Source organism: Equus przewalskii, chromosome 22, assembly GCF_037783145.1.
Source record: "Equus przewalskii isolate Varuska chromosome 22, EquPr2, whole genome shotgun sequence".
Classification (NCBI taxonomy): domain Eukaryota; kingdom Metazoa; phylum Chordata; class Mammalia; order Perissodactyla; family Equidae; genus Equus; species Equus przewalskii.
In genome coordinates this window covers 16,200,841-16,228,811 of record NC_091852.1, presented here as the reverse complement: position 1 = coordinate 16,228,811, position 27,971 = coordinate 16,200,841, and the positions used below count along the sequence as shown (strand labels likewise).

General features: G+C 36.8%; 1 protein-coding gene and 1 non-coding gene across 5 annotated transcripts in view; both read left to right on the top strand.

Moving 5' to 3' along the window:
- The window catches only part of TRPM6 (transient receptor potential cation channel subfamily M member 6), a 165,573-nt gene that overhangs the window by 74,552 nt on the left and 63,050 nt on the right, over window positions 1-27,971 (top strand). For all 4 annotated transcript variants that reach the window (XM_008531410.2, XM_008531408.2, XM_008531406.2 and 1 more), the window contains exons 8-18: window positions 6,275-6,443; window positions 7,523-7,646; window positions 9,658-9,730; window positions 9,852-9,952; window positions 12,361-12,495; window positions 15,020-15,073; window positions 17,501-17,641; window positions 19,820-19,954; window positions 21,319-21,596; window positions 22,672-22,900; window positions 26,062-26,214. In XM_008531410.2, the coding sequence (XP_008529632.2) occupies window positions 6,275-6,443; window positions 7,523-7,646; window positions 9,658-9,730; window positions 9,852-9,952; window positions 12,361-12,495; window positions 15,020-15,073; window positions 17,501-17,641; window positions 19,820-19,954; window positions 21,319-21,596; window positions 22,672-22,900; window positions 26,062-26,214 (1,592 nt within the window). The remainder of the gene's footprint in view (window positions 1-6,274; window positions 6,444-7,522; window positions 7,647-9,657; window positions 9,731-9,851; window positions 9,953-12,360; window positions 12,496-15,019; window positions 15,074-17,500; window positions 17,642-19,819; window positions 19,955-21,318; window positions 21,597-22,671; window positions 22,901-26,061; window positions 26,215-27,971) is intronic.
- On the top strand, window positions 12,782-12,888 carry LOC139078816 (U6 spliceosomal RNA). The gene has a single exon (XR_011531928.1). It is a non-coding gene; the product is annotated as a U6 spliceosomal RNA (small nuclear RNA).

Below are 27,971 nucleotides of genomic sequence, written 5' to 3'. Positions count from 1 at the left end.
TGGTGGGTTGTTCCAGTTAGTGGGCTGTCTTTTCGTTTTGTTCCTGGTTTGCTTTGCTTTGCAGAAGCTCTTTAGCCTGATGTAGTTCCATTTGTTGATGTTTTCTTTTGTTTCCCTTGCCTGAATAGATATGGTATTTGAAAAGATTCTTCTAAGACCAATATCAAAGAGTGTACTGGCTGTATTTTATTCTAGCAGTTTTATGGTTTCACATCTTACCTTAAAGTTTTTAACTCATTTTGAGTTAATTTTTGTAGATGGTGAAAGATAACAGTCTTCTTTCATTGTTTTGCATGTGGTTGTCCAGTTTTCCCACCATTTATTGAAGACTTTCCTTTCTCCATTGTATGTTTTTGGCTCCTTTGTCGAAGATTAACTGTCCATAGCTGTGTGGTTTTATTTCTGGGCTTTCAATTCTGTTCCATTGATCTGTGTGTCTGTTTTTATACCAGTCCCATGCTGTTTTGATTACTATAGCTTTGTGGTATATTTTGAAGTCTGGGATTGTGATGCCTCCAGCTTTGTTCTTATTTTTCAAGATTGCTTTAGTTTTTTGGGGTCTTTTCTTGCCCCATATGACTTTCAGGATTCCTTGTTCTATTTCTGTGGAGAATGTCATTGGGATTCTGATTGGGATTGTGTTGAATTTGTACATTGCTTTAGGTAATATGGGCATTTTAACTATGTTTATTCTTCCAATCCATGAGTATGGGATATCTTCCCCTTTCTTTATGTCATCATCGATTTCTTTCAATAATGTCTTATAGTTTTTATTGTATAGGTCTTTCACCTCCTTAGTTAAATTTATTTCTAGGTATTTTATTCTTTTTGCTGCAATTGTAAATGGGATTGTATTCTTGAGTTCTCTCTCTGTTAGTTCATTATTAGAGTATAGAAATGTAACTGATTTTTGTAAGTTGATTTTGTACCCTGCAACTTTGCTGTGGTTGTTGATTATTTCTAATAGTTTTCTGATGGATTCTTTTTTTTCTTCTGCTTTTTCTCCCCAAATCCCCTCACTACATAGTTGTATATTATTAGTTGTGGCCCTTCTAGTTATGGCATGTGGGAGGCCGCCTCAACATGGCCTAATGAGCAGTGCCATGTCTGTGCCCAGGATGTGAAATGGCAAAATCCCAGGTCGCCAAAGTGGAGCACGCAAACTTAACCACTCGGCCATGGGGCCAACCCCTGATGGATTCTTTAGGGTTTTCTATGTATAGAATCGTGTTGTCTGCAAACAGTGAGAGTTTCACTTCTTCCTTGCCAATTTCTTTTTCTTGCCTAATTGCTCTGGATGAAACCTCCAGTACTATATTGAATAAGAGTGGCGAGAGAGAGTGGACACCCTTGTCTTGTTCACGTTCTCAGAGGGATGGCTTTCAGTTTTTCCCCATTGAGTATGATTTCGGCTGTGGCTTTGTCATATATGGCCTTTATTACATTAAAGTACTTTCCTTCTATACCCATTTTATTGAGAGTTTTTATCATAAATGGATGTTGGATATTGTCAAATGCTTTCTCTGTATCTATTGAGATAATCATGTGGTTTTTAATCCTCAGTTTGTTGATGTGGTGTATCACGTTCATTGATTTGTGGATGTTGAACCATCCCTGCGTTCCTGTTATAAATCCCACTTGATCATGGTGTATGGTCCTTTTAATGTATTGCTGTATTCAGTTTGCCAATATTTTGTTGAGGATTTTTTCATCTATGTTCATCTGTGATGTTGGCCTGTAATTTTCCTTTTTTGTGTTGTCCTTGTCTGGCTTTGGGATCAGGGTGATGTTGGCTTCATAGAATGAGTTAGGATGCGCTCTGTCTTCTTCAAGTTTTTGGAATAGTTTGAGATGGATAGGTATTAAATCTTTGAATGTTTGGTAAAATTCTCCAGAGAAAACGTCTGGTCCTGGATTTTCATTTTTTGGGAGTTTTTTGGTAACTGTTTCAATCTCTTTACTTATGATTGATCTATTCAGATTCTCTATTTCTTATTGATTCAGTTTTGGGAGGTTGTATGAGTCTAAGAATTTGTCCATTTCTTCTAGATTGTCCAATTTGTTGGCATATAGTTTTTCATAGTATTCTCTTAGAACCCTTTATACTTTGTGGTATCTGTTGTAATTTCTCCTCTTTCATTTCTAACTTTATTTATTTGAACCTTCTCTCTTTTTTTCTTGGTGAGTCTGGCTAAGTGTTTGTCAATTTTGTTTATCTTCTCAAAGAACCAGCTCTTAATTTCATTGATACTTTGTACTGTTTTTTTGGTTTCTATTTCATTTATTTCTGCTCTAATTTTTATTATTTCTCTCCTTCTGTTGACTTCAGGCTTTGTTTATTCTTCTTTTTCTAATTCTGTTAGATGTAGTTTAAGTTCACTTATTTGAGATTTTTCTTTTTTTTTGAGGAAGATTAGCCCTGAGCTAACTGCTGCCAATCCTCCTCTTTTTGCTGAGGAAGACTGGCCCTGAGCTAACATCCATGCCCATCCTCCTCCACTTTATATGTGGGATGCCTACCACAGCATGGCATGCCAAGTGGTGCCATGTCCACACCCAGGATCCGAACCGGCGAATCCCAGGCTGCCGAAGAGGAACATGTGAACTTAACTGCTGCACCACTGGGCCAGCCCTGAGATTTTTCTTGTTTGTTAAGGTGGGACTGTATTGCTGTGAATTTCCCTCTTAGGACCACTTTTGCTGCATCCCATATGTGTTGGTATGGTGTATTTTCACTTTCATTTGCCTCTAGATATTTTTTGATTTCTCCTTTAATTTCTTCATTATTGTTTAGTTGCATGTTATTTAGTCTCCACATATTTGTCACTTTCCCAGCTTTTTTCTTGTAGCTGACTTCTAATTTCATAGCATTGTGATCAGAAAAGATGCTTGCTATGATTTCAATCTTCTTAAATTTATTGAGGCTTGCCTTGTTTCCAAACATAAGTTCTATCTTTGAGAATGTTCCTTGTGTACTTGAGAAGAATGTGTATTCTGCTGATTTTGAATGGAGTGTTCTGTATAAATCTCTTAAGTCCATCTGGTCTAGTTGTTTTATTTAAGTCCACTATTTCCTTGTTGACTTTCTGTCTGGATGATCTATCCATTGATATAAGTAGGGTGTTGAGGTCCCCTACTATTATTATGGTGCTAGTAATTTCTCCTTTAAGGTCTGTTAATAGTTGCTTTATGTATTTTGGTGCTGATTTGTTAGGTACGTATATATTTGTAAGTGTAATGTCTTCTTGGTGCAGTGTCCCTTTGATCATTATATACTGCTCTTCTTTGTCTCTCATTGCCTTTTTTATCTTGAGGTCTATTTTGTCTAATATAAGTATGGCAACACCTACTTCCTTTTGCTTGCTTTTAGCTTGGAGTATCATCTTCCATCCCTTCACTCTGAGCCTGTTGTCTTTGGAGCTGAGATGTGGTTCCTGGAGGCAGCATATTGCTGGGTATTGTTTTTTAATCCATCCATCCACCTCTGCCTTTTGATTGGAGAATTCAATCCATTTACATTTAGAGTGACTATTGATATACGATGACTTAGTGCTGCCATTTTATCACTTGTTTTCTGATTGTTCTGTATTTCCCTTGTTTCTCGTCCTGTGTATTTCCAACTGCTAGTTCACTTTTGTGATTCTATATGATGGTTTTCTCAGTTTTCTCTTTATTTATCATTTGAATCTCTGTTCTGGTTTTTTGTTTACTGGTAACTGTAAGGTTTGTATAAAAGATCTTGTAGATGAGATAGTCCATTTTCTCATAGCCTCTTATCTCCTTAGTCTAATCAGTTTCCATCCTTTTCTTCTTCCCCATCTAAGTTATTGTTGTCACAACTTATTCCATTTTGTGTTGTGAGTTTGTCATTAAAATGAAGTGATTATAGTTATTTTTCATGCTTTCCTTCCTTTTATCTTTAATGTTATAATTAAGCATTTGCTAACCTGTTCTGATAGAGAGCTTCAATTTTCTGATTTTATCTGTCTGTTTATCTCCTTCCTCAAGGCTTTGGAAACCCTTTCTTTCTTTTTCAAGTATGAGGGCGTTCTTGATGATTTCTTATAGAGGGGTCTTGTAGCAAAGAACTCCCTCAGCTTTTGTTTATCTGGGAAAGTTTTTATTTCTCCATCATATCTGAATGATAGTTTTGCTGGATAGAGTATTCTTGGCTGAAAGTTTTTGTCTTTCAGAATTTTGAATATATCATTCCACTCTCTCCTAGCCTGTAACGTTTCTGCTGAGAAATCTGCTGAAAGCCTGATAGGGGTTTCTTATTTAGGTTGTCTTCTTCTGCCTTGCTGCCCTTAATATTTTTTCTTTATCATTGACTTTTGCCAGTTTTACAACTATATGCCTTGGAGAAGGTCTTTTTACATTGATGTAATTAAGAGTTATATTAGCTTCATTTACATGTAATTCCAGGCTCCTTACCTAGGTTTGGGAAGTTCTTAGCTATTATTTCTTTGAACAAACTGTCTGCTCCTTTCTCGCTCTCTTCTCCCTCTGAAATACCTTTAACCCTTATGTTGCATTTCCTAATTGAGTCAGATATTTCTCAGAGAATTTCTTCATTTCTTTTTAGTGTTAGTTCTCTTTCTTCCTCCACCTGAAGCATTTCTATATTTCTGTCCTCCAAATTACTAATTCTGTCCTCCATAATATCAGCTCTGTTTTTTAAGGATTCTCTATTTTTTTTTAAATCTAATTCATTATGTTCTACATCTCCAACATTTATAATTGTTTTTTTTTGATAGTTTCAGTCTCTTTCATGTAGAATTCCCTCTGCTCATTGATTTTATTCCTGAGTTCATTGAACTGCTTTTATGAGTTTTCTTGTAACTCATTGAGTCTCTTTATGATAACTCTTGAATTGTCTGTCATTTAGATTGTAAATTTCTGTGACTTCAGGATTGATTTCTGGATACTTGTCATTTTCTTTCTGGTCCAGAGTGTTTATATATTTCTTTCTGCTGTTTGATGGGCAGAACTTTTGGTGTTGCATAGTGGTAGTATTTGGTCACAGATTCTACCTGCTACCACTAGGGGAGGAGCAGGAGCTGTGTTATCTGAGCCTGCTGTAACCCCTTTCAGTTGTGCCTGTGCTTTGGAAGCTGTGCCAGTAGGGCTTTCTGCATCATACTGCTGCTTCATACATTGGCACAGGTGCTCTGGTAGGGATCTCCTGCCCTGGCTGACTGACCGAACTGATGTGCCAAGTGGGATTGGGGGGAGAAGGTGCCTACTTTCCCACCTGTGTTCCCACTCTGCATGCACTGGCTGCCTGCTTGGGCTCCTTGGCTTGGTGAGGGTGCTCCCATGATTGCTTAGCCACCTTGGTGTGGAGTGTTCCTGTGGACTGGGAGGCAACTCCAAGAGTGAAAGCATTCCTGTGGAAGGCTGCCTTTTCCCCCTTCTCCTCTCAGAGTTGCATGCCACTCACTGCATGAGGTCCTGCACCCTAGATCGCTGCCACTGGGGAAGGAGAGGAGATCCACTTACCTCCTGTCACTGCCTCCCGGGGGGTCCAGCACTCCCTCCCTTCAGACATCTGGCTGCGTGGATATCTCACACATCTTTTGTGTTGTTTGGATGTCCTCTGTTGGTCTGTGAATGTTCTTTTTGTTGTATCTTAGTGGAGGAGAGCCTAGGGGAACAGCTCACTCCACCATGATGCTGATGTCACTCAACATCTTTTTTAAAAAAATGACTCCATGGTCTTTTCCTTTTCCTTGTCTTCCTTACTTTAATAAAATGTTATATTGTCCTGATAAGAAATTCAAACAATGAAAAATGGAATAAATTGAAATGTAAAAGTCTTTGAGGGTTACCTACCCTATCTTGTTCTTAGAAATAACCAACATTAAAAGTTGATTGAACTGGTGAAAGATTGATCATTTTTGGATATGAGTGATGGATACACTGGGAGCCATTATATCATTGTTTTCTTTTAGAAATGTTTGAAATTTTTCACAATGAAAGGTTAAAATTTCTTGAAGACTACTTATTTTTTTAATTGCTGAAAGCCTTTAGCTACCTTTATAACTGGAAAAAGCTTGAAGATGCTCTCCCCATATTTATGCTACTTTTATTTAAAGTCCAAACTTCTGGCTTGGTCTTGAACTAAACAAATCTGAGTCAAAGAAGAGAGAGGGGCTAGTGCAGTAATGAATCTATGTGGTAATTGAACAACGTGCATCTGGAAAGCAAAATGGCTGACTGGTCAAGAAGGGTTCCTTTGTAACAGTTTGATATTGTTTGTCATCTGAAATAGGCTCAAGACAAGGTGTGCCTGTGGTTGGGCTGGTGGTAGAAGGTGGCCCCAATGTCATCCTTGCGGTGTGGGAGACTGTGAAAGACAAAGATCCTGTGGTGGTGTGTGAAGGCACAGGCAGAGCTGCTGACCTTCTGGCCTTCACCCACAAACACTTAGCAGATGAAGGGTGAGTTGTTGACTCTTCATTTATGAAATTACAGTTACTATTTATTCTTCCATTTTAGTTCTTTAAGCTCTGCTTTCATATGGGTGGATATCCTAGGAGCACAGAGGTTGAGACTGGAATTCATTTTCCAGTGATTTTTGTATTTATTAATCAACACCAAAATTCCCTCCAATGATTTAAGTTGCTATATCTTCAGCTGAAGAATGGCCTGCCTCTAACAGGAATGCTTGAGCCTTGCTTGAGCGTCAGGAAAAAGTATCCAGGCAGAGGGAAGGAGAAGATGCTCCTACATTTGTCCATGATAGCTGAAAGAACTCTGCAGTGAGTGAGGAGACCAGTGTTGACCCCAGTTCACCTTCATATTCATTTGCCATTAGTAAAAAGAGCAGGAACTGGGGAAGTTGATAGGCTGACATTTATGTAGCATATGTTATGCTCATTTGAGGTTTTAATTCTTTCCCCTTTTCAAATAAGATAGTAGTTTTTCTCTAGCCATCCCTATTACTAGTGTGATTCTTCCAGTTTCAAAAGCATGATATTTATACCGTGTAAGTAAATACAAACGAAGATATTGACCCCACTAATTTGCTTAATAAACGTTCACTGTTTATGTTATAAGTGCTCTCTGACAACTCTTTCCTTACAACTTCTCTCCCCCTCAGCCCTTGGCCCTCTACTTCCACCCTTTACCCCCTTCTTCTTCCTTTCACACCTCTTTATTTCCTAAAGTCACCCTAGATGAGTGGTTCTTAAACCCTTGGGGTTTCAGACCCTTTTGAGAATATGATTCCCACAATTTCTGTGGATTCACAGTCTCCTGGAAATCTGTTGGCTGCAGAACCCTGCCCCAGAGTTCTTTCTTTCCAGGATCATGGCAGATCATTCCATTCTCATTTTCAAATTCAGCTTTCTCCTGGTGCCACTGCTTCCCTTTGCTTCCTGCTCATTTGTTCTCTTGGCAGAACTGTCCATAGAAATCTTCCCAGTCTGACAGAACAGATGAGCATTCTTGTCCTGATGCTCTGGCTTGTTCCCTTCTCTGCATTGTGTCAAGTCACCGCCATTTATCTCTCTCCCAGGACCCTACGTCCTCAGGTGAAGGAGGAGATCATCTGCATGATTCAGAACACTTTCAACTTTAGTCTTAAACAGTCCAAACACCTTTTCCAAATTCTAATGGAGTGTATGGTGCACAGAGATTCTGTAAGTATGATGAGTTGATGAGTTGATGACTCAACTGACTTATATATAATGCTAATATTCAACAATTGTAATGTTTATTTTCACACTTTTAAAAAATATGTAATTTTTATTTTTTAACTTGATTGTATATAACTCTGCAGAACTTGACCCTTAGTTGAGAACATACTTACCCTCATGCTTCAAATTCTGGACTGTACCTGGGAAAAAATATTTAGATAGTATAGCAATATTACAGAAAAGTGATCAAATTTAGTGAAAATTGCACATAAATATTTTCAGAGGGTACAGGAAGAGCTCCATGTCTTAAATGAACTTAAGTCTGCTGGGTTAGATAAAGGCATCCTGAGTAAATCCTGCAAGAGACCACTGGGGATGCACTGGACCATGGGGAATGTGAGAATATACTTTAAGACAGAAAACTCCACAAGCTGTGAGCTATGAACATAATGTGGATACAGGAAAAGATTTTTCGTGTTTTAGGGTACTTTGATCAAAATTTTTATCAATGACTTGGATGACATGAAGCTGACGATTACAGTAAATATGCAGATATGACATGATTCACAGTGATCTTTCCACAATTGAAGGCTGGGCCAAATCATACAAGATTTTGGCAATGTTTACACACCTGGCTTCAAAAAAACCAGTTGAACAAGTGCAAGCCAGACAAAACATGGCTAAACATACGTGAAAAACCTTTTGGGATTTTAGTTGACCTCGTAATAACCATGTCTACAATTAGCAGTGTGCTTTCAAATATATTTTTTCACTTGAAATAGCCCCATGAGTGAGTTCAATATGACAGTGATTGTTTATTTCAGTGTCAAAGATGCTGAAGCTGAAGCCTAGAGAATTTAAATGATTTGACCAGAGTCATGTAGTTACGAAATGGTAGAACTAAAACTTCAGCTCAGTGCTGAAATCTTGTACATGCTCTACTGCATTTTATATTTCCCACAATAATCAGTAAGTTAAGAAAGGGACATATTAAAGAGATCACCCTTATATTTGCCTCTTCCTATCATCAAGGAGAGTAACTAATGAGGGCTGTAATGATCAAGAGAGGACTAGAGAAGGCAGCTAACGGTTTGCACATTACAGGAGTTAGGTTCTCTGCTCCTGTACAATTGAATGTTGATTTTATTCACGGACCTAGAGGGTCTATTAGGTGGGGGCAACCAATGTGTAAATTGTATAAGCATAGTTTTTCTATCTTCATGGGACTTTCGAGATTGTTTAATGAGTTCCTCTCATTTTGTGGATGAGGAACCAGAGATTCAGTGGTCTTATAATATTTACCCAAGGCAATATGGGGGGCATTTTGGGGCCTTAAACTTGCTAGTCTTAACTTTTTTTGTTGTCTATTATGTAAAATATATTTTCATTTGGAAAGACTGAGATACATTCATTAACAGCAGATGACCTTTTATAATCATAAATGAAGTCCTTATTTGTCTTAAAAAAAAAATCGGTTGTCTGCCAGGGTGCACTGGACCCCTTGACATTGTAATACTTTGTCTATGCTGTCCATTGTACTAGCTCATTGAATATGGTGTACTTACCTCACTTATTTTATGACAAATTCTTCAAGATTCATTTCTCATTAAAAACCAGAAGTCTTAGCTTCTAATGCTAAGTGAACAGAAGGATCTCACTTGGTATCCCTTCAAAATGAGGAAGGCTTTTCTTTCCATTAGGAATTGACACTGAGTTTCTTTTCATTATAGCATGTGTAATATAAATGTAGTAATGTTCCTCTAGGATGCATGGAAGTTTTTAGTTGTTTTTTTTTTCCTGAGGGCTCACAATTCTCCATTACCCTATTTAAAAAGTTTTCTCTTCTATAAGTAAAACCAAAAAAAAACCAAAATTAATTCTGTTTGTTTTTTAACATTAATGAAGAATATTTTGCTCAATTCGTTAGCTCTAGAGTAAATTTTGTGGATACTTTTGAAAGCATTTATTTGCTAATCCCCAAAATGTATGACTTTCTGTGTTTCAACTGTTATAGATTACCATATTTGATCCTGATTCTGAGGAGTCGCAAGACCTTGATTTAGCAATCCTAACAGCTCTACTAAAGGGTGAGCGTCTAGATAGAGTTACAACTATTCCTTACTTCCTTTTTCACATTCCACAGCACTTGGCATTTTTTATGTTGATATTTTAAATAGAATATATGATTGTTCCTTTCTTTTATGCTAGGCACAAATTTATCAGCATCAGAACAATTAAATCTGGCAATGGCTTGGGACAGAGTGGACATTGCCAAGAAACATATCCTAATTTATGGACAACATTGGAAGGTATAGTGAAAAAGAAGTTATTTGGAAAAATATTTGGTGTATTGGTTTGTTAGGGAGGGACCAAAGAGAAAATTGGAGGAGAAAGAGATTGGTTTGCCGGGAGTGTGGGGCGGCATCTGTGTAGCTGGGTGTCTGGGGATAGCGAAGATGTTTCTCTCATCTACTTTGCCTCACTGAAAACAGTTTTTTTCTGGCTCTGCAGCCTAGTTGAAGCTGACAAAGAAAGTTGGAGGAGGACAGAATGGAAGAATTTTTTATTTACTTTTTGAATGGGCAGATGTTTTATATTGTTATTTAAAACAAAGTTTATCTTATTCTTTGCATTAGAATGTAATACATACTCACAATAGAAATAAGTGAAAGCAGAGAAAAGCAGAAAGAAGAAAGATTACTCACAGCGCTAATGATAATCACTATTAACATTTCACTTTTAAAAATTGCCCTTGTAACCATACCACAGGTGTATTATTTTTGAGTCAAGCTAATACATGCACATTGTTTAAAACATCAAATAGTACTAAAACAGTATTTCCTTGCCCTGCTAGTCACAAGAGCAGAGCCAGGCACTTTTGAAATTTTCTGACTTTTCTGATATTTATGCATCTCCATATTTCTAAATAATAAGTCATATTGCTGTTTTCTGATTCATCAATTTTAGAAACCTCTCAACATTCTGTCTGTGGTCCTGCAATCTGCATTGGTTGCCTGCTATTCCTGATGCTGGCCTGTCATCCTCCATCATCCTGGGGGTTCTCTCTTGTGTTAGAGTGTCTGTTTTCTGTATCCATGTCTTTCTTTTTCTTGGTTTACTCCTTTATTTTGATGGCATGCATCCTTCAGTAACTTTCTTAGAAAGAGAATATGAGAGACAAAAATTTTGAAAATTTACATGTTTGGAGATATTTTAATACAAGATTGGAACTAATTATCCTTGAGAATTTTGAATGACTAGCTTCCAACACTCAGGGTTGCTTTGAGAAGTAAACATCTTTCTGTTTTCCGGTACTTTGTGACTATTTTTTCCCTCTCTGGAAGTTTCAAAAATCTCTTTTTCTGGTCTTCTGACTTTTCACAATAATGTGTGTTGTTGTGAGTCTTTATATGCATTACCCTGGGCACCTGCTTTCAACTTGGCAACCATATATTTCCATTCTGGGGAATTTCCTCCCCTGTTTTCTTTGTTCTTTTTCTGGAATTCCTATTATTTAAATCTTGGACCTATGGACTGCTTCTCTAATATTATCTTTTCCCTCTTATCTTCCATATCTTTTCTTTGGTAGATTTCCCCAACTTTAACTTTCATGCCTTGTATGTAGCTTTGTGCTTCTGATAGCATCCTATGTACTAATTTCTAAGAGCAAATTTGTTCTTTGTCCTTTTTTTTTAAAAAAAAATAATAGCATCCTGAATACAGTGTCTTCTTTTATTTCTCTGATGATGTTAATGATAATTCTTTTGAAGTTTTCTTCTTTCTGTTTTGTCTGATTCCTCCCAGCTGGTGTTTTTGGTCTAGTTGTTCTGGACTTTTTGTTTAAGAGAGGAGGATAGAAAGCTCCTTAGCAATTCTGAGCCTGGAGGTTGGGCCTTCACATTGGGGTGATCTGGCTGCCATTTGTTGGAGGACCTGAGATGTTGGCATATTCATGTCTTTTCTCTTGTGTTAGTCACGTTACCATATCAGAATCCTCCAGCTCCCTGCCTGAAAGGTAAAAGCCTTGCCGCTGGTGTTGTGGAAGTGAAATGGGGGAAGATGACTGGGAAGCTCCCAAGCTTAGGAATTCAGCACGTGTGCATCCATTTTATCCCGGTGCTGCCAGAATTCTGTGGCATAGATTCGTTTGGTTCTTGACTTTTTCCAGTTTCACTATTGGCTTTCTGGGGACTGCTAAGTCAATCACCGCTTGACCATATGCTTTCCAACTTCCAAAATGTTGCGCCCTTGACCTCCTTGTTCTTGTGGCTTCACTTCTTAAAAAAGAAAAAAATCCCTTTGCGATAATTATAGTGAAGTTTTAGGTAGGAGTAAAAGTAGATGAGTGTGTTTAATTTGCCATTTATCTTCATAAACCAGGTAAAGCCTAAATGAAAACATACCAGGTTACCCAAAAAAAAGAAACCTTGGAATTTTATTAGAATTGCATTAAACCAGTACATTAATTTGGGAAGCATTGAGATATTTACAATAGTCAGTCCTCTCATCCAAGAACAGATTTTTTTCAAGATGTTTTTTATGCCTTCAAGTTCACTTTTTGTTATTTCTGCACTCAGGTCCTGAACGTTGCTTAGTAAGATTGTACTATATAGTTATTGTGTCTGTATAATTTTGAGTTCAAATACATTGTAATTCTTTAGTTCTTTCTGTTTTCTTAAAAGTATCTCTGTCTCTTATTTGTGTCTGCCCTCTGAAGCCTGGCTCCCTGGAACAAGCAATGTTAGATGCTTTAGTGATGGATCGGGTAGATTTTGTGAAGCTCTTAATAGAATATGGAGTGAACCTCCATCGCTTTCTTACCATCCCCCGACTGGAAGAGCTCTATAATACAGTGAGTACTGGAACATTTCATCAATCACCTCCCTTAAGATTTATTTATTAATTAGCTTAAGATTTAGCTTAAGCTAAATGTTGAATGTTCAAGTCTCCTTGAATGTTCATGTACAAAGAGCTTGTAGAGAGACCGACTTTTTAACCAAAGGAGAAACATTCTTACCAAATCCATTTTAGCCTTTGGTCATTTCTGTGTTTGCCATTTTAATTAATTAGTCAGAATAGAAATATAAACTCATTTAAGAAAATATGATAGTAAGACCATCATTAAAGCCAAAGATGTGGTGCTCGCTTCGGCAGCACATATACTAAAATTGGAACGATACAGAGAAGATTAGCATGGCCCCTGCGCAAGGATGACACGCAAATTCGTGAAGCGTTCCATATTTTTATGGTACTGGTACAAAAACAGGTGCACAGATCAATGGAACAGAATTGAAATCCCAGAAACAAAACCACACATCTATGGACAGCTTATCTTTGACAAAGGAGCTGAGGGCATACAGTGGAGAAGAGAAAGTCTTTTCAACAAATGGTGCTGGGAAAACTGGAAAGCCACATGTAAAAGAATGAAAATTGACCATTCTTTTTCACCAATCACCAAAATAAACTCAAAATGGATCAAAGACCTAAAGGTGAGACCTGAAACCATAAGGCTTCTGGAAGAAAACGTAGGCAGTACACTCTTTGACATCAGTATTAAACGGATCTTTTCGGACACCATGCCTTCTCAGAGAAGGGAAACAAAAGAAAGAATAAACAAATGGGACTTCATCAGACTAAAGAGCTTCTTCAAGGCAAATGAAAACAGGATTGAAACAAAAAAACAACCCACTAACTGGGAAAAAATATTTGCAAGTCATATATCTGACAAAGGCTTAATATCCATAATATATAAAGGACTCTCGCAACTCAACAACAAAACATCAAACAACCCAATCAAAAAATGGGCTGGAGACATGAACAGACATTTCTCCAAAGAAGATATACTGATGGCCAATAGGCACATGAAAAGATGCTCATCATCGCTGATCATCAGGGAAATGCAAATCAAAACTACACTAAGATATCACCTTACACCCGTTAGAATGACAAAAATATCTAAAACTAATAGCAACAAATGTTGGAGAGGTTGTGGAGAAAAAGGAACCCTCATACACTGCTGGTGGGAATGCAAACTGGTGCAGCCACTATGGAAAACAGTGTGGAGATTCCTCAAAAAATTAAAAATAGAACTACCATACGATCCAGCCATCCCACTACTGGGTATTTATCTGAAGAGCTTGAAGTCAGCAATCCCAAAAGTCCTATGCACCCCAGTGTTTATTGCAGCACTCTTTACAATAGCCAAGACGTGGAAGCAACCTAAGTGTCCAGCAACAGATGAATGGATAAAGAAGATGTGGTACATGTATACAATGGAATACTACTCAGCTGCAAAACAGAACAAAATCCTTCCATTTGCAATAACATGGATGGACCTTGAGAGAATTATGTTAAGTGAAATAAGCCAGCGAGAGAAGGATAATCTGTGTATGACTCCACTCATATGAGGAATTTAAAATTATGGACTAAGAACAGTTTAGTGGATACCAGGGGAAAGGTGGGGTGGGGGGTGGGCACAAAGGGTGAAGTGGTGCACCTACAACATGACTGACAAACATTAACGTACAACTGAAATTTCACAAGATTGTAACCTATCAATAACTCAATGAAAAAAAAAAAAGCCAAAGATGTGGATAAGAACAAATTGCTTTTATTGAAGCATTAGGAACATCTCAACCTAAGGCCATCATTAACATTCTATTCCTGCTGTTTTCCTATGCAAACCTTTTATGGAAACTAGACTGGCTTACTCATTGTGAAAACACCAATTGCTGAAGCCATGCAACCTTCTTGAAATGTCCTTCCTTGCCCTTTGAATCTTACCCTTTTTTCAAAGCCCTGTTCAAGTTCTGTCTCCTTAATTACTGCAGTTCACAGTCATCTGTCCCTGTAGTACAAATTATTCACAAGTCTTTTTGAGCACACACATCTTCATATTGTTGGTTATTTTTTAGTGTAAGTGCCCACTCTCTTCTATTAGATTGTAAAGCTCTGTGAAGAAAGCACTTAGAATCTTCATTGAATCTTCAAAAGCTTAATTGGAAACACATAGTAAGTGTTCAATAAATATTTTTTGATAGAATGTAATTGTGTGATGGGATTTGTAATTGTGTAATTTATATATGATAAAGGTTAGTTATAAATTACTTAAAATTTATTTCTGATTCTTAAAAAATAAGTTAAGTTCTTACTGCCTACATATATATATCTTGCTTTGAAAAATATTTCAGTCTAATGACAGCGTCTCTTGGGAAATACTGTCCTTAGAATTAATTTGGCTTTAGCTTCATTACTAAAGACCTTGAAAATTTTCAGTACTCTGAGTTGTTTATGTATTCTGAAATAAAGTTGTTTTTTGTTTCTCCTAGCACACGGTAATTAAAAGGAATAATTCTTTCTTTTGTTCTTTGTTACAGAAACAAGGACCTACTAATATGCTCTTGCATCATCTTGTTCAAGATGTAAAGCAGGTAAACTAATTATGAAGGTGTGCAAATTTCTTTGTGTATTGCCTCAGCTTTGGGATGGAGATGTTGCCAGATTTTGCTTCATAAAATGTAGATATGGATTTTCTAGTGAATTATCTACCCTCTTTACTCGTGACTGAACAATTTTATCACCAAACCACACATTTTTTCCTATAATTTACTTTATATTTGTAAAGATGTGATCCACCAAGTAAGTAGCATTAGCTAGTAATTTTTCTCTAATGAAAACATGAATTCCATCAGAACTTCCATCAGAACTTCAGCTCAACATGATGCAACCATACTGCCAATGATGATAATAATACCTGCTGAAAATAAAGAAACTTCCTGGTTCTGTTGTCTTTATCGCAGGACTAATAAGTGATTTCCATTGTTCTCAATATTGCTGTTTTGAATATTTGTGATAACTTGGGGGCTCTGTTACTTCATTAGTGAGGCTAACCTTTGTTCTAGGGAGCCAGGATGAAGCCCATCACTTTATACGCTTCCTCGTAGTCTGCTCATGGTGTTCTCCTTGAACTTCTAAGTCAGACTTAAAATAAAATCATCTGATCCCCCATTAGTTACCAAAACTTCCCAATTATCACAGACTCTTATGCCTTAATTCTTTCTTTTTTAATTACCAAGAACTTTTGTTCACATCTGCAGAAGACTGGGGGTGCCTTTTTTTTATCACCATGATTAAAATCCATCTACAGCACATTTAAAAAGTTCGTTGCTCATTTTTCTGAAGTCTGTTATCTTGATGGAGAGAGTGTGGGCCTTCTGGTTGTGTTGACTTGGTGGGAGAACCAGAGTGAAAGGACTGCAGAGGAAGACATTGAGTTGGCAAATTAGTAGTAAGCAAAAGTGTCCATGGTGATGTAAATTTAGTTTGCATTGAGTCATGCTAAATCAAAATGATTTTCCTTAGATTATTTCCTTAAACTCTGATTCTATCACAGCAAACTGAAGAAAAAGGAATGAAATATGTTAAATAGGCTTTTTCTTTTTAAGATTTTATTTTTCCTTTTTCTCCCAAAGCCCCCTGGTACGTAGTTGTGTATTTTTAGTTGTGGGTCCTTCTAGCTGTGGCATGTGAGATACCGCCTCAGCATGGCTTGATGAGCAGTGCCATGTCTGTGTCCAGGATTCGAACCGGTAAAACTCTGGGCTGCCGAAGTGGATTGTGTGAACTTAACCACTTGGCCACGGGCCTGGCCTTCATAAATATGCTTTTAATTAGCAGCAAATAAGAGTATTATTTTTGGTGTTCCTTGAAAAAAGTAAAGAGAAATTAAATCATTTACATTTGTGTGTGTGTGTGTGTGTGTATAACCTTATTTCTTAGTCAAAGCTTTGTGAAGGCTATTCACTGTCTGTTCACTTTAAAGATCTTGTTCAGCACTCTGTGTGCCTTTAAAAATGTACTGTGGATGGCAGCTCAGAAGTAACAGTTATGAAGAGGTAGTAAGGTTGATTTTAAGGGGTCCAAATAATTTTTATTTAGACTAAGGTCCATGTACTTGGAAATCTGATGCTCAGCCCTCCTACCAACCCTAACATTTGTCTTGGCACAGCCTTGTGTTTTGATGTCTCATTTGATTCTGCTGTTCTGTGTTTCTTATTTTTATTTGTTCTACTTCCTTACATATTCTTGTCCTATGCATGATATAGTCAAGACGGTCCAGTGTTATAGCCATTTCATTAAAGAGAGAGGCTGAAGATTTAATACAGTGGTAATTCTGGATCACATACCTTCATTATAACCTTCAGTAATTTTACTTCTGTTGTAATAGTTGTGTCATATCCAGCTGAAAATCATCTTTTTTGTTTATTTTTAAAATTTATTTTTATTTATTTTTTTTTGAGGAAGATTAGCCTTGAGCTAACATTTGCTGCCAATCCTCCTCTTTTTGCTGAGGAAGACTGGCCCTGAGCTAACATCTGTGCCCATCTTCCTCTACTTTATATGTGGGACGCCTACCACAGCATGGCTTGCCAAGCGGTGCCATGTCCGCACCCGGGATCTGAACCAGCGAACCTCAGGTTGCCAAAGCAGAATGTTCGAACTTAACTTATAGACCACCAGGCTGGCCCCTAAAAACAATCTTTTATGGTATATTTAAATGTATTTTATTCTAACTTATGTGTATGAATGAGAGAGAGAGAGGGAACAGAGTGAATGAGCAGATATAAGCAGACATTCAAAGTCTATGAAACTAAAACCGTAATATGGTTAATATCCTTTTCCATCTGAACAAGCAGATTGTACCAATAGCTGGTCATATTAATTGATCAGTTTGTACAGATGATTCAAAAGTATGAGTCTATCTCTTTGCAGTTGATTTGATTATGTTATAATGGCACAGCACAGGAGACAGAAAAAGAGAATTGAAAGTTATAATTCGTTACGTGTTTTTGTTTCAGCATGCCCTTCTCTCAGACTATAAGATAACACTGGTTGACATTGGATTGGTAATAGAGTACCTCATTGGTGGAGCGTATCGCAGCAGCTACACTAGGAAAAATTTCAGAACCCTCTACAACAACCTCTACAGGAAACGTAAGGTAGCGTAAATGAAAAATACCCTATTAAAATTCAGGATAACTAGGAGTAATACTTTTAGAAAAATGGCTTGGGAAGTTCAGATGACAGTAGCTTCTAAAATGGATCTTCTGTTTAACTACATTTATTGAGTATCTGCTACGTGTAAAGTACTGTGCTTAAATGCTAGTGTGCTGGTCTGGGATGGACAGAAAGATCAGGACTTTAGAAACTTTTAGAGGCAACAGATTCATGAATAACTAGCCCTAGTGCAAAACAGGATACAATATGTACTATATTGACATACAAGTAAGATGATGAGAAAGGTTAGAGGGAGAGATGACCAGTTCTTATCTTTTTCTTTCGAAAATATGGAAGTCAAAAGCTTAACAGGATTAGATCTACAAACTCCTAATAGTCCAAAGTCTGGAGATGACAAACTGGGGACCAGTGGGTAGGGCTTATATTGGAAGATGCATGCAGAATGTACTTAAAAGCACATATTGTACATCTTTTATTTTCCATCAGTTTTGCAAGTCTGGGAATGTAAATTTAGACTGGTTAGTGGATTAGCAGAGAAAATATTGCTTGTTTCTTAAAATTGCCGTTACAGATCAGTAAACTGAAGAGACTAGTTCTCATTAGAAGATAATGGAGGTGTTAGAAAAGGTCGGTTTGGGACATTTTTGGTTGAGAGGGGAGCAGGAGCAGTGGGAAGCACAACGCTGTGGACGTCGGCTGTGCTTTCCAGCGACAGGGACACCTTTGTCTCCGTGGAAGCACCAGAAGGTTGTAAGGGATGAAACTTGAAAGGTGGTTTGGGATAAGATCATAGGAAGAGTCTGGAATAGCAAGCTATGACCTTTATTTAGAAAGAATCAGGTGAAAGTGAAAGCTCGATTTGGCTTTAGGAAGTGAAAAATTGAAACGAAAGGAAAACCAAATCTCACAGAGACAGTGTTTGGTATTGAAATTTCAAAGGCATGGGGGGTACACCTGAGGAGTCAGCTCCTTCATTTACACGAAGTATACCTTGCAAGAGGTTACCGGCGGCGGGAGGAGGGCTGACTGTGGCCTTGGTGCAGGCAGTGGGCAGCATGCTAGGCGAGTTCCCCTAATGCCCTTTCTAGAAATGGGTGGGAAATTACCCATTACTCTGATTATTTGCTAGTGAAGGGTATAGAGTTTACTGTGTTACTTAGTAAACTAGATCATAACAGTTACAAATACATGGTTTGGAGTCAGAGAGATCTGGGACTGAATCTTAGTAATGGTAGGTAGTAGCTGTGTAATCTTGAGCGAGAAACTTAACCTCTCTGTGTCAGTTTCCTCATCTATAAAATGGCAATAATAATGCAATACTACATTCACAAATTTATCAAAAGGATTAAATAAAATAATGCCTGACAAACCATATTCCTGGTGCACAGAGTGTATAGAGTAGCTGTCAACAATAATAGTCATTATGATTATTACTAATGATACTGTAATTCTATATCACAATGATAATGATAATAATTTGAATATTATCTTTAAAAAGTCTAGATCAGGTCACTTCTATGTCTAGTTTATATCCGTAAAACACAAACTAAAAATAAATAAATAAATAAAGCAGTTCAAAGCCTATGGTTTGTATCATAAATTTTTATGTCCGTCCCTTCAAGAATGCTTCTTTTGGTTTTGTTTCTCATTGATGAAAGCTTCATGCTGATAAGCAATGAATTATGTTGTTATTGGGCCTAGCCCCAGGAATTCCAGAGGTGATATTATGCAACACCTAGAGAAATTCCGTAACTTTCTAACTTAACCTTAACCTTGGAGCTGTTTGTGAATGGGAACTTTTTCTTATCAGAACTGTGAATCTTTATTGCCTATTCTGAACTTGTTCCAGATATAGAACATCCATTGATTCTAATGGAATTTCCACATAGAGAAGGAATGCAGATATATAATAGGGAACAAAAGAGCATGTTCTCTAAAATGGTAGGAATAACAGTGTGCTTCATAAGGAGATCATGCGAGGTTCTTATTGGGTGAGCAGTTAATCTAATCATGGATCAGAGACAGAACTATTGGATATTTGGTAGGACACAGTATTATATTTAGTTTTCATTATTGTCTAGAAATAAAATGTTAATTGTTACCACTATAATCTTCTTTTTCCCTTTTTCTTTTATTTTAAAAATAAAATGATATGCCAGAGAGTGACCAGCATTGCTCAAAGCCTATCCCAGCCCCCTCTTCACTGGAGACGCCCCTCAGGAATCAGAAATGAAACTGCAGAAAGCACACTACATTCTCAGTTCATTAGAACTGCCCAGCCTTACAAATTCAAGGTACCACTTACTTATTTGTAGATTTGAAAATAAAATTGTTCTTGCAGGCTGAGACCAAGTTAGAGAAAGGGAGGTACGATAGAGGGACTATTTACAAGTATCATAATCAGGTGGCGCAAGTCAAAGGCATAACACAGCTGTCTTCTAACAACAATGAGCAAATGCCCAGGACCGAGTACTAGCAACTCACTGATTGCCTATCTTTATTGTTCCTACCTCTACCATGGCCAAATGGTGACTCAGGAAGGCAGTCCATGGGATGGTACTAAAAAATGTACTCATTAGGTCAACACTGCACCCTCTAATGGGATGTGACTACTTCCATCTTGTTTCCTTCTCTCTCAGACGGTCCTTTTGCATCTTCTTTTTTCCCAATCTTGTTATTGCCCCTTTCCCTGTACTACCTCACTCCCACTTCCTTCTGGGGATAAATACTTTGCTCAAAAGTTTCCATATAAATGGTTCCTATGTTGGCTGAAAGAGATTTGCTTTTCATAGTTTCTAGAATGAGAAGATATTTTATAAAATTACCATTAGTCATCACGAATGAACACAAATTCTTTTTATTTATAGACACAGAGGAAGCTTATTACAATTTTTGCTATGACTCCCTTTAATTAAAAAGAATAATTAGTGAATCTTTCTATTTGCTAGGCATTATATTGGGTGCTTGGTTGAATTTGGGAGGCTGGTGTGTCAGAGAAGATGTAATGATGATTGAGAAATGGTCCCACCTTCCCCAAAGAATTAACCATAGTGCAGTATGATGAGTGTTGACATATACAGAGTGATATAGAAGAACATGGGGAGTTAGGAGGTGGCATTTGAGATGAGCTGTAAAGGGTGGGTTGACCAGGTGGAGAATAGTATTTCATTACTATCTGTTAACATCCCTAGAGGAATATAATCAGAATCAAAGAAAGGAAGCTGAAAACTGATCAATTGGATACATGTTGGCAACATTAGAGACATTTTTCTAAGGGGAGGATAAGGAATCTATTTGTAGGGTTAAGTTAAGAGTTTTTTTTAATAGTTCTCATTTATCCAATATATTATTTCAACTCATTTCCTTGAGAAATTGAAAGTTATCATACAGTTAGTGCTCTATCCCAAAGGTGTAGTGTTTTTATTTTGCTAAATGAACTTAAGGTATCTCAGCTTAGGGATCCTGGAAATATTGGATGCAACAAGAAATAGATTACCTTATAAGGTCAAAATTTTAGTTTCTGGTTTATAAAGTTCTGTTATTTCCATCTCTTTTCAGTGATTTAAAAAATACTTCTAGGATACTTGATGTGTTTTATTAGGTGGAACATCATGGATCTGTGTATTTGGAAACCCATTCCTATTTTATTTTCCAACAGGAAAAGTCTATAGTCCTTCCTAAATCAAGGAAGAAGTCAAAAGGACCAAATATATTAGATGACCCTGAAATTGAAGGCTTTGTTTACCCTTACAATGACCTGCTGGTTTGGGCTGTGCTAATGAAAAGGCAGAAGATGGCCATGTTCTTCTGGCAGCACGGAGAGGAAGCCACGGTTAAGGCAGTGATTGCTTGTATTCTCTACCGAGCCATGGCCCATGAAGCTAAGGAGAGCAACATGGTGGATGATGCCTCAGAAGAGTTGAAAAATTACTCAAAGTAGGAGTTCTCTCTTCACTTCATTCTAAACAGTGACAGTCCTTAGAATGGTTAGACACTTTTATCTCCCTCTCCTTAGAAGTTATAAGATGACTTGACTTGTTGCCATGCATTTCATGGACTCTCCTATAAATAAGGGTCTTCAGGTATTTTAAGGAACTTTGTGGAATAAAGAGAAGAGAAATGGCCTTCAAGTCAGGAGACTTGGGTTTTAGGCCTATCTAGCTGTTTACTAATTGGGCAACTCAGTTGACCAGATTTCAGGACTTTAGTTTCTTCATTATAAAATACTCAATTAATGATTTTGAAAATCCCTCCCAACTCTCAAACTCTTTGATAATAAGTTAAATTAACACTTGTTGTTTACTTTAAGTATCTCTCAGGCAGGAAACAACAGTATTATTTATTAAAGAATCAGTGAGTGATGGTGGAAGATAGAAAAGTTGGAAATGTTTTCGATTATTTGATTACTAAAGTATTATATATAGTAGAGAGGAAAGAAAGGAAGCTACGCTTAATAGAAACAAATTCATAATTTTGATTTAAAAAATTCCAGAGAATGGCAGCCTCTACTTTTTAGAGAAAACAACCTTCCCAGAAATCACCTGAGGTGATTTCCAGGTCTAGCTTCTTACTTTGGTCATTTATATATTTCGTAAAATCTTAAAAAAAAGAAAAGTAGTTCCACAACTTTCCTTAATTGCTAGTTCAGTTTGGACAGTCTTTTCTGTCAAAAAATTATTTATTAGGTCTTATCAGCGAGTCCCAAAGCAAGCTATATATACAGGCTGTTTTGTGGTGTGGAGTGACTTCGCCCCGTGAATGGCTCAGGTGCTCCTGGTGTAAATAAAATCGTATTTGCTGCACTGTAGACCTTCTAGTTCTGTTCCTTCAGGAAAGGGAGAACAATCCATTTCCTGAGCAGCAATCCCTTTAAGATAGCTTCTGCAAACTGAGATTAAGTGCTATTTGCAATTTTGCATTGGTCTTTTCTAAGTCTCATATCTAATCTTTTGCAAGTTTCTAGGGCTCTTGTCTGCATTTGTTTACACCATTTACTGCTGTGTCATTACAGACAGTTTGGCCAGCTTGCCCTGGATGTGTTGGAGAAGGCCTTTAAGCAGAATGAGAGAATGGCCATGAAACTATTGACCTATGAACTCAAGAACTGGAGCAATTCAACCTGTTTGAAACTGGCCGTGTCTGGAGGATTGCGGCCCTTTGTTTCACATACTTGTACCCAAATGCTACTGACTGACATGTGGGTGGGGTGCCTGAAAATGAGGAAAAACTCTTGGTTAAAGGTACATTTACTTGCTTTATAGAATTTAATATTAGCTTAGTCTGAAGGTCTGTACTCTTGAATTCACTTTTTCTCTGTTCCAGAAGAGCATCTTCAGGAAAACCAATTAATATCTTTGGTTCTCAAAGATGAGCTGGGATCTTCACAGTGGAACCTCTGACAACCATTTTATCTACCACTACTGTAGTTTCTTTTAAAAAACGGGGATAATTGTACTAGCTCTGTTTATCACAAGGCATACTCACATGAAAGTGGTTAGAAAAAGGTAAAAGCATGTACAAGTATATGCACAATTTTGTTATTAGTAAGTTAATATAACAGAAGAAAAGGAGACATTTTAGTGAAATTTCACAGCTTAAGAATACTAACTGGTAAAGAGCTATATAAAATTAGAAATTTCTGTTGTTCTGCTCATCCAATGTGATGTTTCAGGGAATAAATAGCTCTTTTATAAGGCTGCCCTTGAACATTTGTTCACACCACTAACCAGCTCCAAATTCTCCTCTTCCATTACAGTTTCGTTTCATCTCTCATCTGGAATTATCAAGAGTAGTTGCTTTAACTACTACAGACATTTGTCTTTTGATATCAAACCTAAAAAAGCTTGAGGTTATGGTCAAGCTTAAGAAGTATAAATGCTTTTGAAACTAAATAAAAGGCGATAAAGCATGAGCATTAAGAGCTCCATAGACTATATTTTATATTTTAGTTTCGTTCTTCCTAGAGTTCTTAAAATTATCATGTCCCAAATAGAATGAGTGTTCTTAAAATAATGTATTTTTGGTGGACACACTAGAGAAAGCACAAAGAAATAAAAGATATAAGATAAAATATATAAAAGAGCTTGCACCTTTTAATTCCCGTTATTGAGATAACAGAAATAAGAGAAATGTCAATCAAAAGTTATCTAACATAATCAAATCATTATGTTGTACACCTTAAACTAACACACTGTTATATGTCAATTATATCTCAATAAAACTGGAAAAAACTGATCTCACATAGCTTTCTGTTTAATAAAATAGTGGAGAAACAATCATTCTTTCCAGAAGAATTTCTCCTTTGATCAGTTTTGACTTCACCAGGAGATGAAGTGAAAATGTGAATGGGTCCACCTCTAGCTATTTGGCAATAACTCTTTTTAAAGGTTCACATAGTGAGATGGGGTTTAGATAGCTGGAGGTTTGAGAAATAATTTCCCCCATGGCTGTGTCCTGTACATACTTTAGTTTACTGGAAATCCTTATTACTGGGAACTTAATGACTTCTTGCTCCTCATATACCTTATATCAAAAAAGAGACTTGAGTGAAGCAAGACTAAATGTTTTGCCCCCAAATATAGAATGAGTTAATAAAGAAGGCTGAATTAGCTATTTCAAGTCTTTGAGCTGCAGTAGACCATGTGGTTCTTCAGTACCTAGATGCTAATTCATCAGTGCTTGGCTTGTATGTCTGGAGAACACTTTCTCAAATAATTGTAAGATGTCCTAGTTAGACTAATTCTAAGTGGATGAAGACTGGAGGAAGACCATGTAGGGTTATGTGGAAGGGAAAAATTGTTTAAATGTTTTGGGGTAAAAGGCTCCAACCTATCCCTTAGAAATGGGATATTGATGTCATTGACTACTGTTTCACAAGCCAATTGTTCTGCAATAGACAAGAGCAGCAGAATGTGGAGCCTCTTCAGGAAGTGGGTTAGGAAGTAATTAGTGTAGAATTATCATTGTGCCTGGTAACTCTGATGTTTCCAGACCTAGAAGATTTCATGTATTTTGGGTTCTATACCTGAAAAGAAAACAAACATACGAACAAACAAATGTCTATCAGAACTGGGAAAAGTCCAGAGAACCTTCACAGGAGATCAAGTTTTAAAACAAAACAATAGAAAGTCATTTCTGCGTGAAAAAATATGAAGATGGACAAGGCTATGACTTCAGTTTGTTTAATCATGAAGGGCATACAGTCAGGGTTAGTCTTATTTTGGTTCACTGAATCCGAGAATACCAAGGCCTAATTTTAGCTTGAAAGAGCTAGTGTTCATCGAGTTGATTTTGACAGCATTTTGTAACTCTTCTCAACTCTTTACCTTGAAAGGCCATTAAAATTGAACACAAAAATTCTTTTGGAGAGACTATAAATAAATGAATGAATGATAACAATATAATAAAAAATATTGTGGATGTCTGGGTATATACGTTCCTTGGATTTTACTGGTAGAGAAAATATTTGTTTAGGATGGGAGATGAATCTAACAGAAGTGACACTTGGTGTGTTTTTATATTCTTGATTTTATAACATAAACAATTTTTAATGTATTTTATTTGATGATAACCACTTAATGGCTTTAAAGAATTATTGAAGCAATATGCTCATTGAAAAAGAATACTTCTCATTACCCTGCCTCTAGGGATAAGTGGTAATAGTGTGGTATACATGTTTTTAAACTTTTAGGTGTAAAGATGCATATGCATACATATTTTTTTAATTTTGTTTTTTTAAAGATTGGTACCTGAGCTAACAACTGTGGCCAATCTTTTTTTTTTTTTTTTTATATGCTTTATCTCCCCAAATTCCCCCCACGTACATAGTTGTATATCCTAGTTGCAGGTCCTTCTCGTTGTGGCATATGGGACGCCACCTCAGCTTGGCCTGATGAGCGGTGCCATGTCCGTGCCCAGGATCTGAACCCTGGGCCGCCGCAGCCGAGCGCGCGAACTTAACCACTCGGCCACGGGGCCGGCCCCATTTTTTTAATTTTTGATTTTCTTTTTTTACAGAAGTGGGATAATGCTATATATATTATTTCATAACTTGCTTTTTTTCACTTAACAGTATAACTTGAATACCTTTTCATTATATTCCAAATTGCTTTGTCTTTTTAATGGTTGCATAACATTCCACTGTGAGATTGACATCAATTTTTTGCTTTTACAAATAACCCTGCAATGAACATCGCTATCCACATATGATTGTATTCATATTTCTGAAGGAGACACTTCCAGAATTGGAATTGATGAGTCAAAAAGTATGTATAGAATCAGGATAGCAACTGACTTGGGGATGGGTCTGACATTTTATATACACTAAAATCTTAATTTTATTTGAATAATACTTGTTCCTTGTGTAACTCCTACTATTATTTTGTTTTGTTTTCTTTTAAAGATCATCGTAAGTATTCTTTTACCACCCACAATTTTGACATTGGAATTTAAAAGCAAAGCAGAGATGTCACATGTTCCCCAGTCCCAGGACTTCCAGTTTACGTGGTATAATGGTGACCAGAACCCCAGCAGTGCCAAAGAAAGTGCTGTTATGGTTAGTGCAATATCATAGTGGACTGAGTTTTCCTGGCATGGACTGCACGCGAACATACACACACAAAGTTTATTTAATTAACACTCTCAATCATGTTATAGTATGGTCAAATATAGTGTGTATGGTAGATCTAATTATTCACCTTATGTGGTTAAGCAAAATATCCCATTTCTGCCTCAAAGCTAAAATCAAGGACTTTATTATATCTTCACAGGTGCCTAACTTTTCATTTTCCTTTGTGACTAGTAGAATAAATAGACTCACCATTTCTCTAAAGTTACAATAAGGAATGCCTCATATCCTTAAAAATCTTCATTTATAAACATGCAGGTTTAGAATTGGCATTGATTTTCACTGTTCTGCTCCACAAATTTTTTCATTTGTTATATCCAGTGACTATGAATAGTTTTACTTGAGTTCCCAGAAATATGCTTTTTCACGGGTAACTTGAGCTACTGCTCTTGCAACCCGTCTTCCCTGGAGAGTCTCCAATATGTTATCTGTGCATGTGTTTTATGCTTTTCATATCTCAACTTGGATTGTTGCTTATAAAGTTGCCGTTTACTATGAAGTATAGTAGACATCTTTTCTGGTACTTAATACTTCAACAAGGCATCTTTAGCATCATGTCTGATGTGCTTTTGCACTTATGAGGTATGTGTTATAATATTTAAAAACATATTTGATAAATATTAAATGAAATATAATTATAATTAGTTTGTATGGCTGGTATTTGTTGTGATTCGTTGAGCATCCATTCTCATTGGTTAATCCCACTGCCAGATCAGTTGTTAAATATTTTGACTCTCACACCTGTTTGGATATGTGTTTATCTCCTCTTCTCTCCGTCCCTTTCTCCCTCCCTCCCTCCCTTCATTTCCTTCTTACTTTTCTAAGCCTGAAAGTTCCATCTGGGGTTCTCAAGATCCAAGATGGCAGATACATTCTAACCTCTATGGAATGTGTGAGAAGTTACTCTTTGCAAAGATGGGCTAGTCAAGTTGTCATAATTGTGATTGTACTGGTTAGATGATATGGTTACTAAGTCTAGACTATTTAAAATTTTTATAAGGAAATGTAGTACTGAAGAGAAGACATATAGTATTGACCTAACCCCTTTAGAAATAGAATGCTGTCTTTATATGTGAGACATTCTGTTTGACTTTATGCTTATTTAGATGTTCACATTTAGTTAGCTTGTTGAATGAACGATGTAGGAAGCTGTTTTCTATCATTCACCTGTCTATTTACAAACAAATATGTAAATATGTTGGCATTTGGTAGCAAATAGTTTTCTGCAAGTGGACCCAACTTCACTTTTGGCCTTACAGGTTTCATAGAAAGATAAAATTTCGCCGATGCTTAAGACATTGTAGATAGCTACAGCATTCCACTAAGCAGTTGTTCTTAAAGGAGAGAGTCTTAGAGAAAGAATTCTTTCCTTGAATGGCAATTAAATGTGCTCTTAACATTAAAAAAATACAGTAAGTTCTCACCATTCTCTGAAAAATTAAATTTTCTCTGTAATATAGGAGTCCTATTAATAGCAATCGCCCACCCAGGTGGTTTGGACATGGCCATACGAATTTATTAATTCAATGAATATTTAATGGACACCTTCCATGTGCCAGACAAGATGTGATGTTTTGGGGACATTGCATTAATTAAGAAAGATGTGGCCCCTGCTAACATGTAGTTTATAATCAGACAGAACATCCGTGATGCCTCACCATTATTCAATTTAAAACATTTATTGA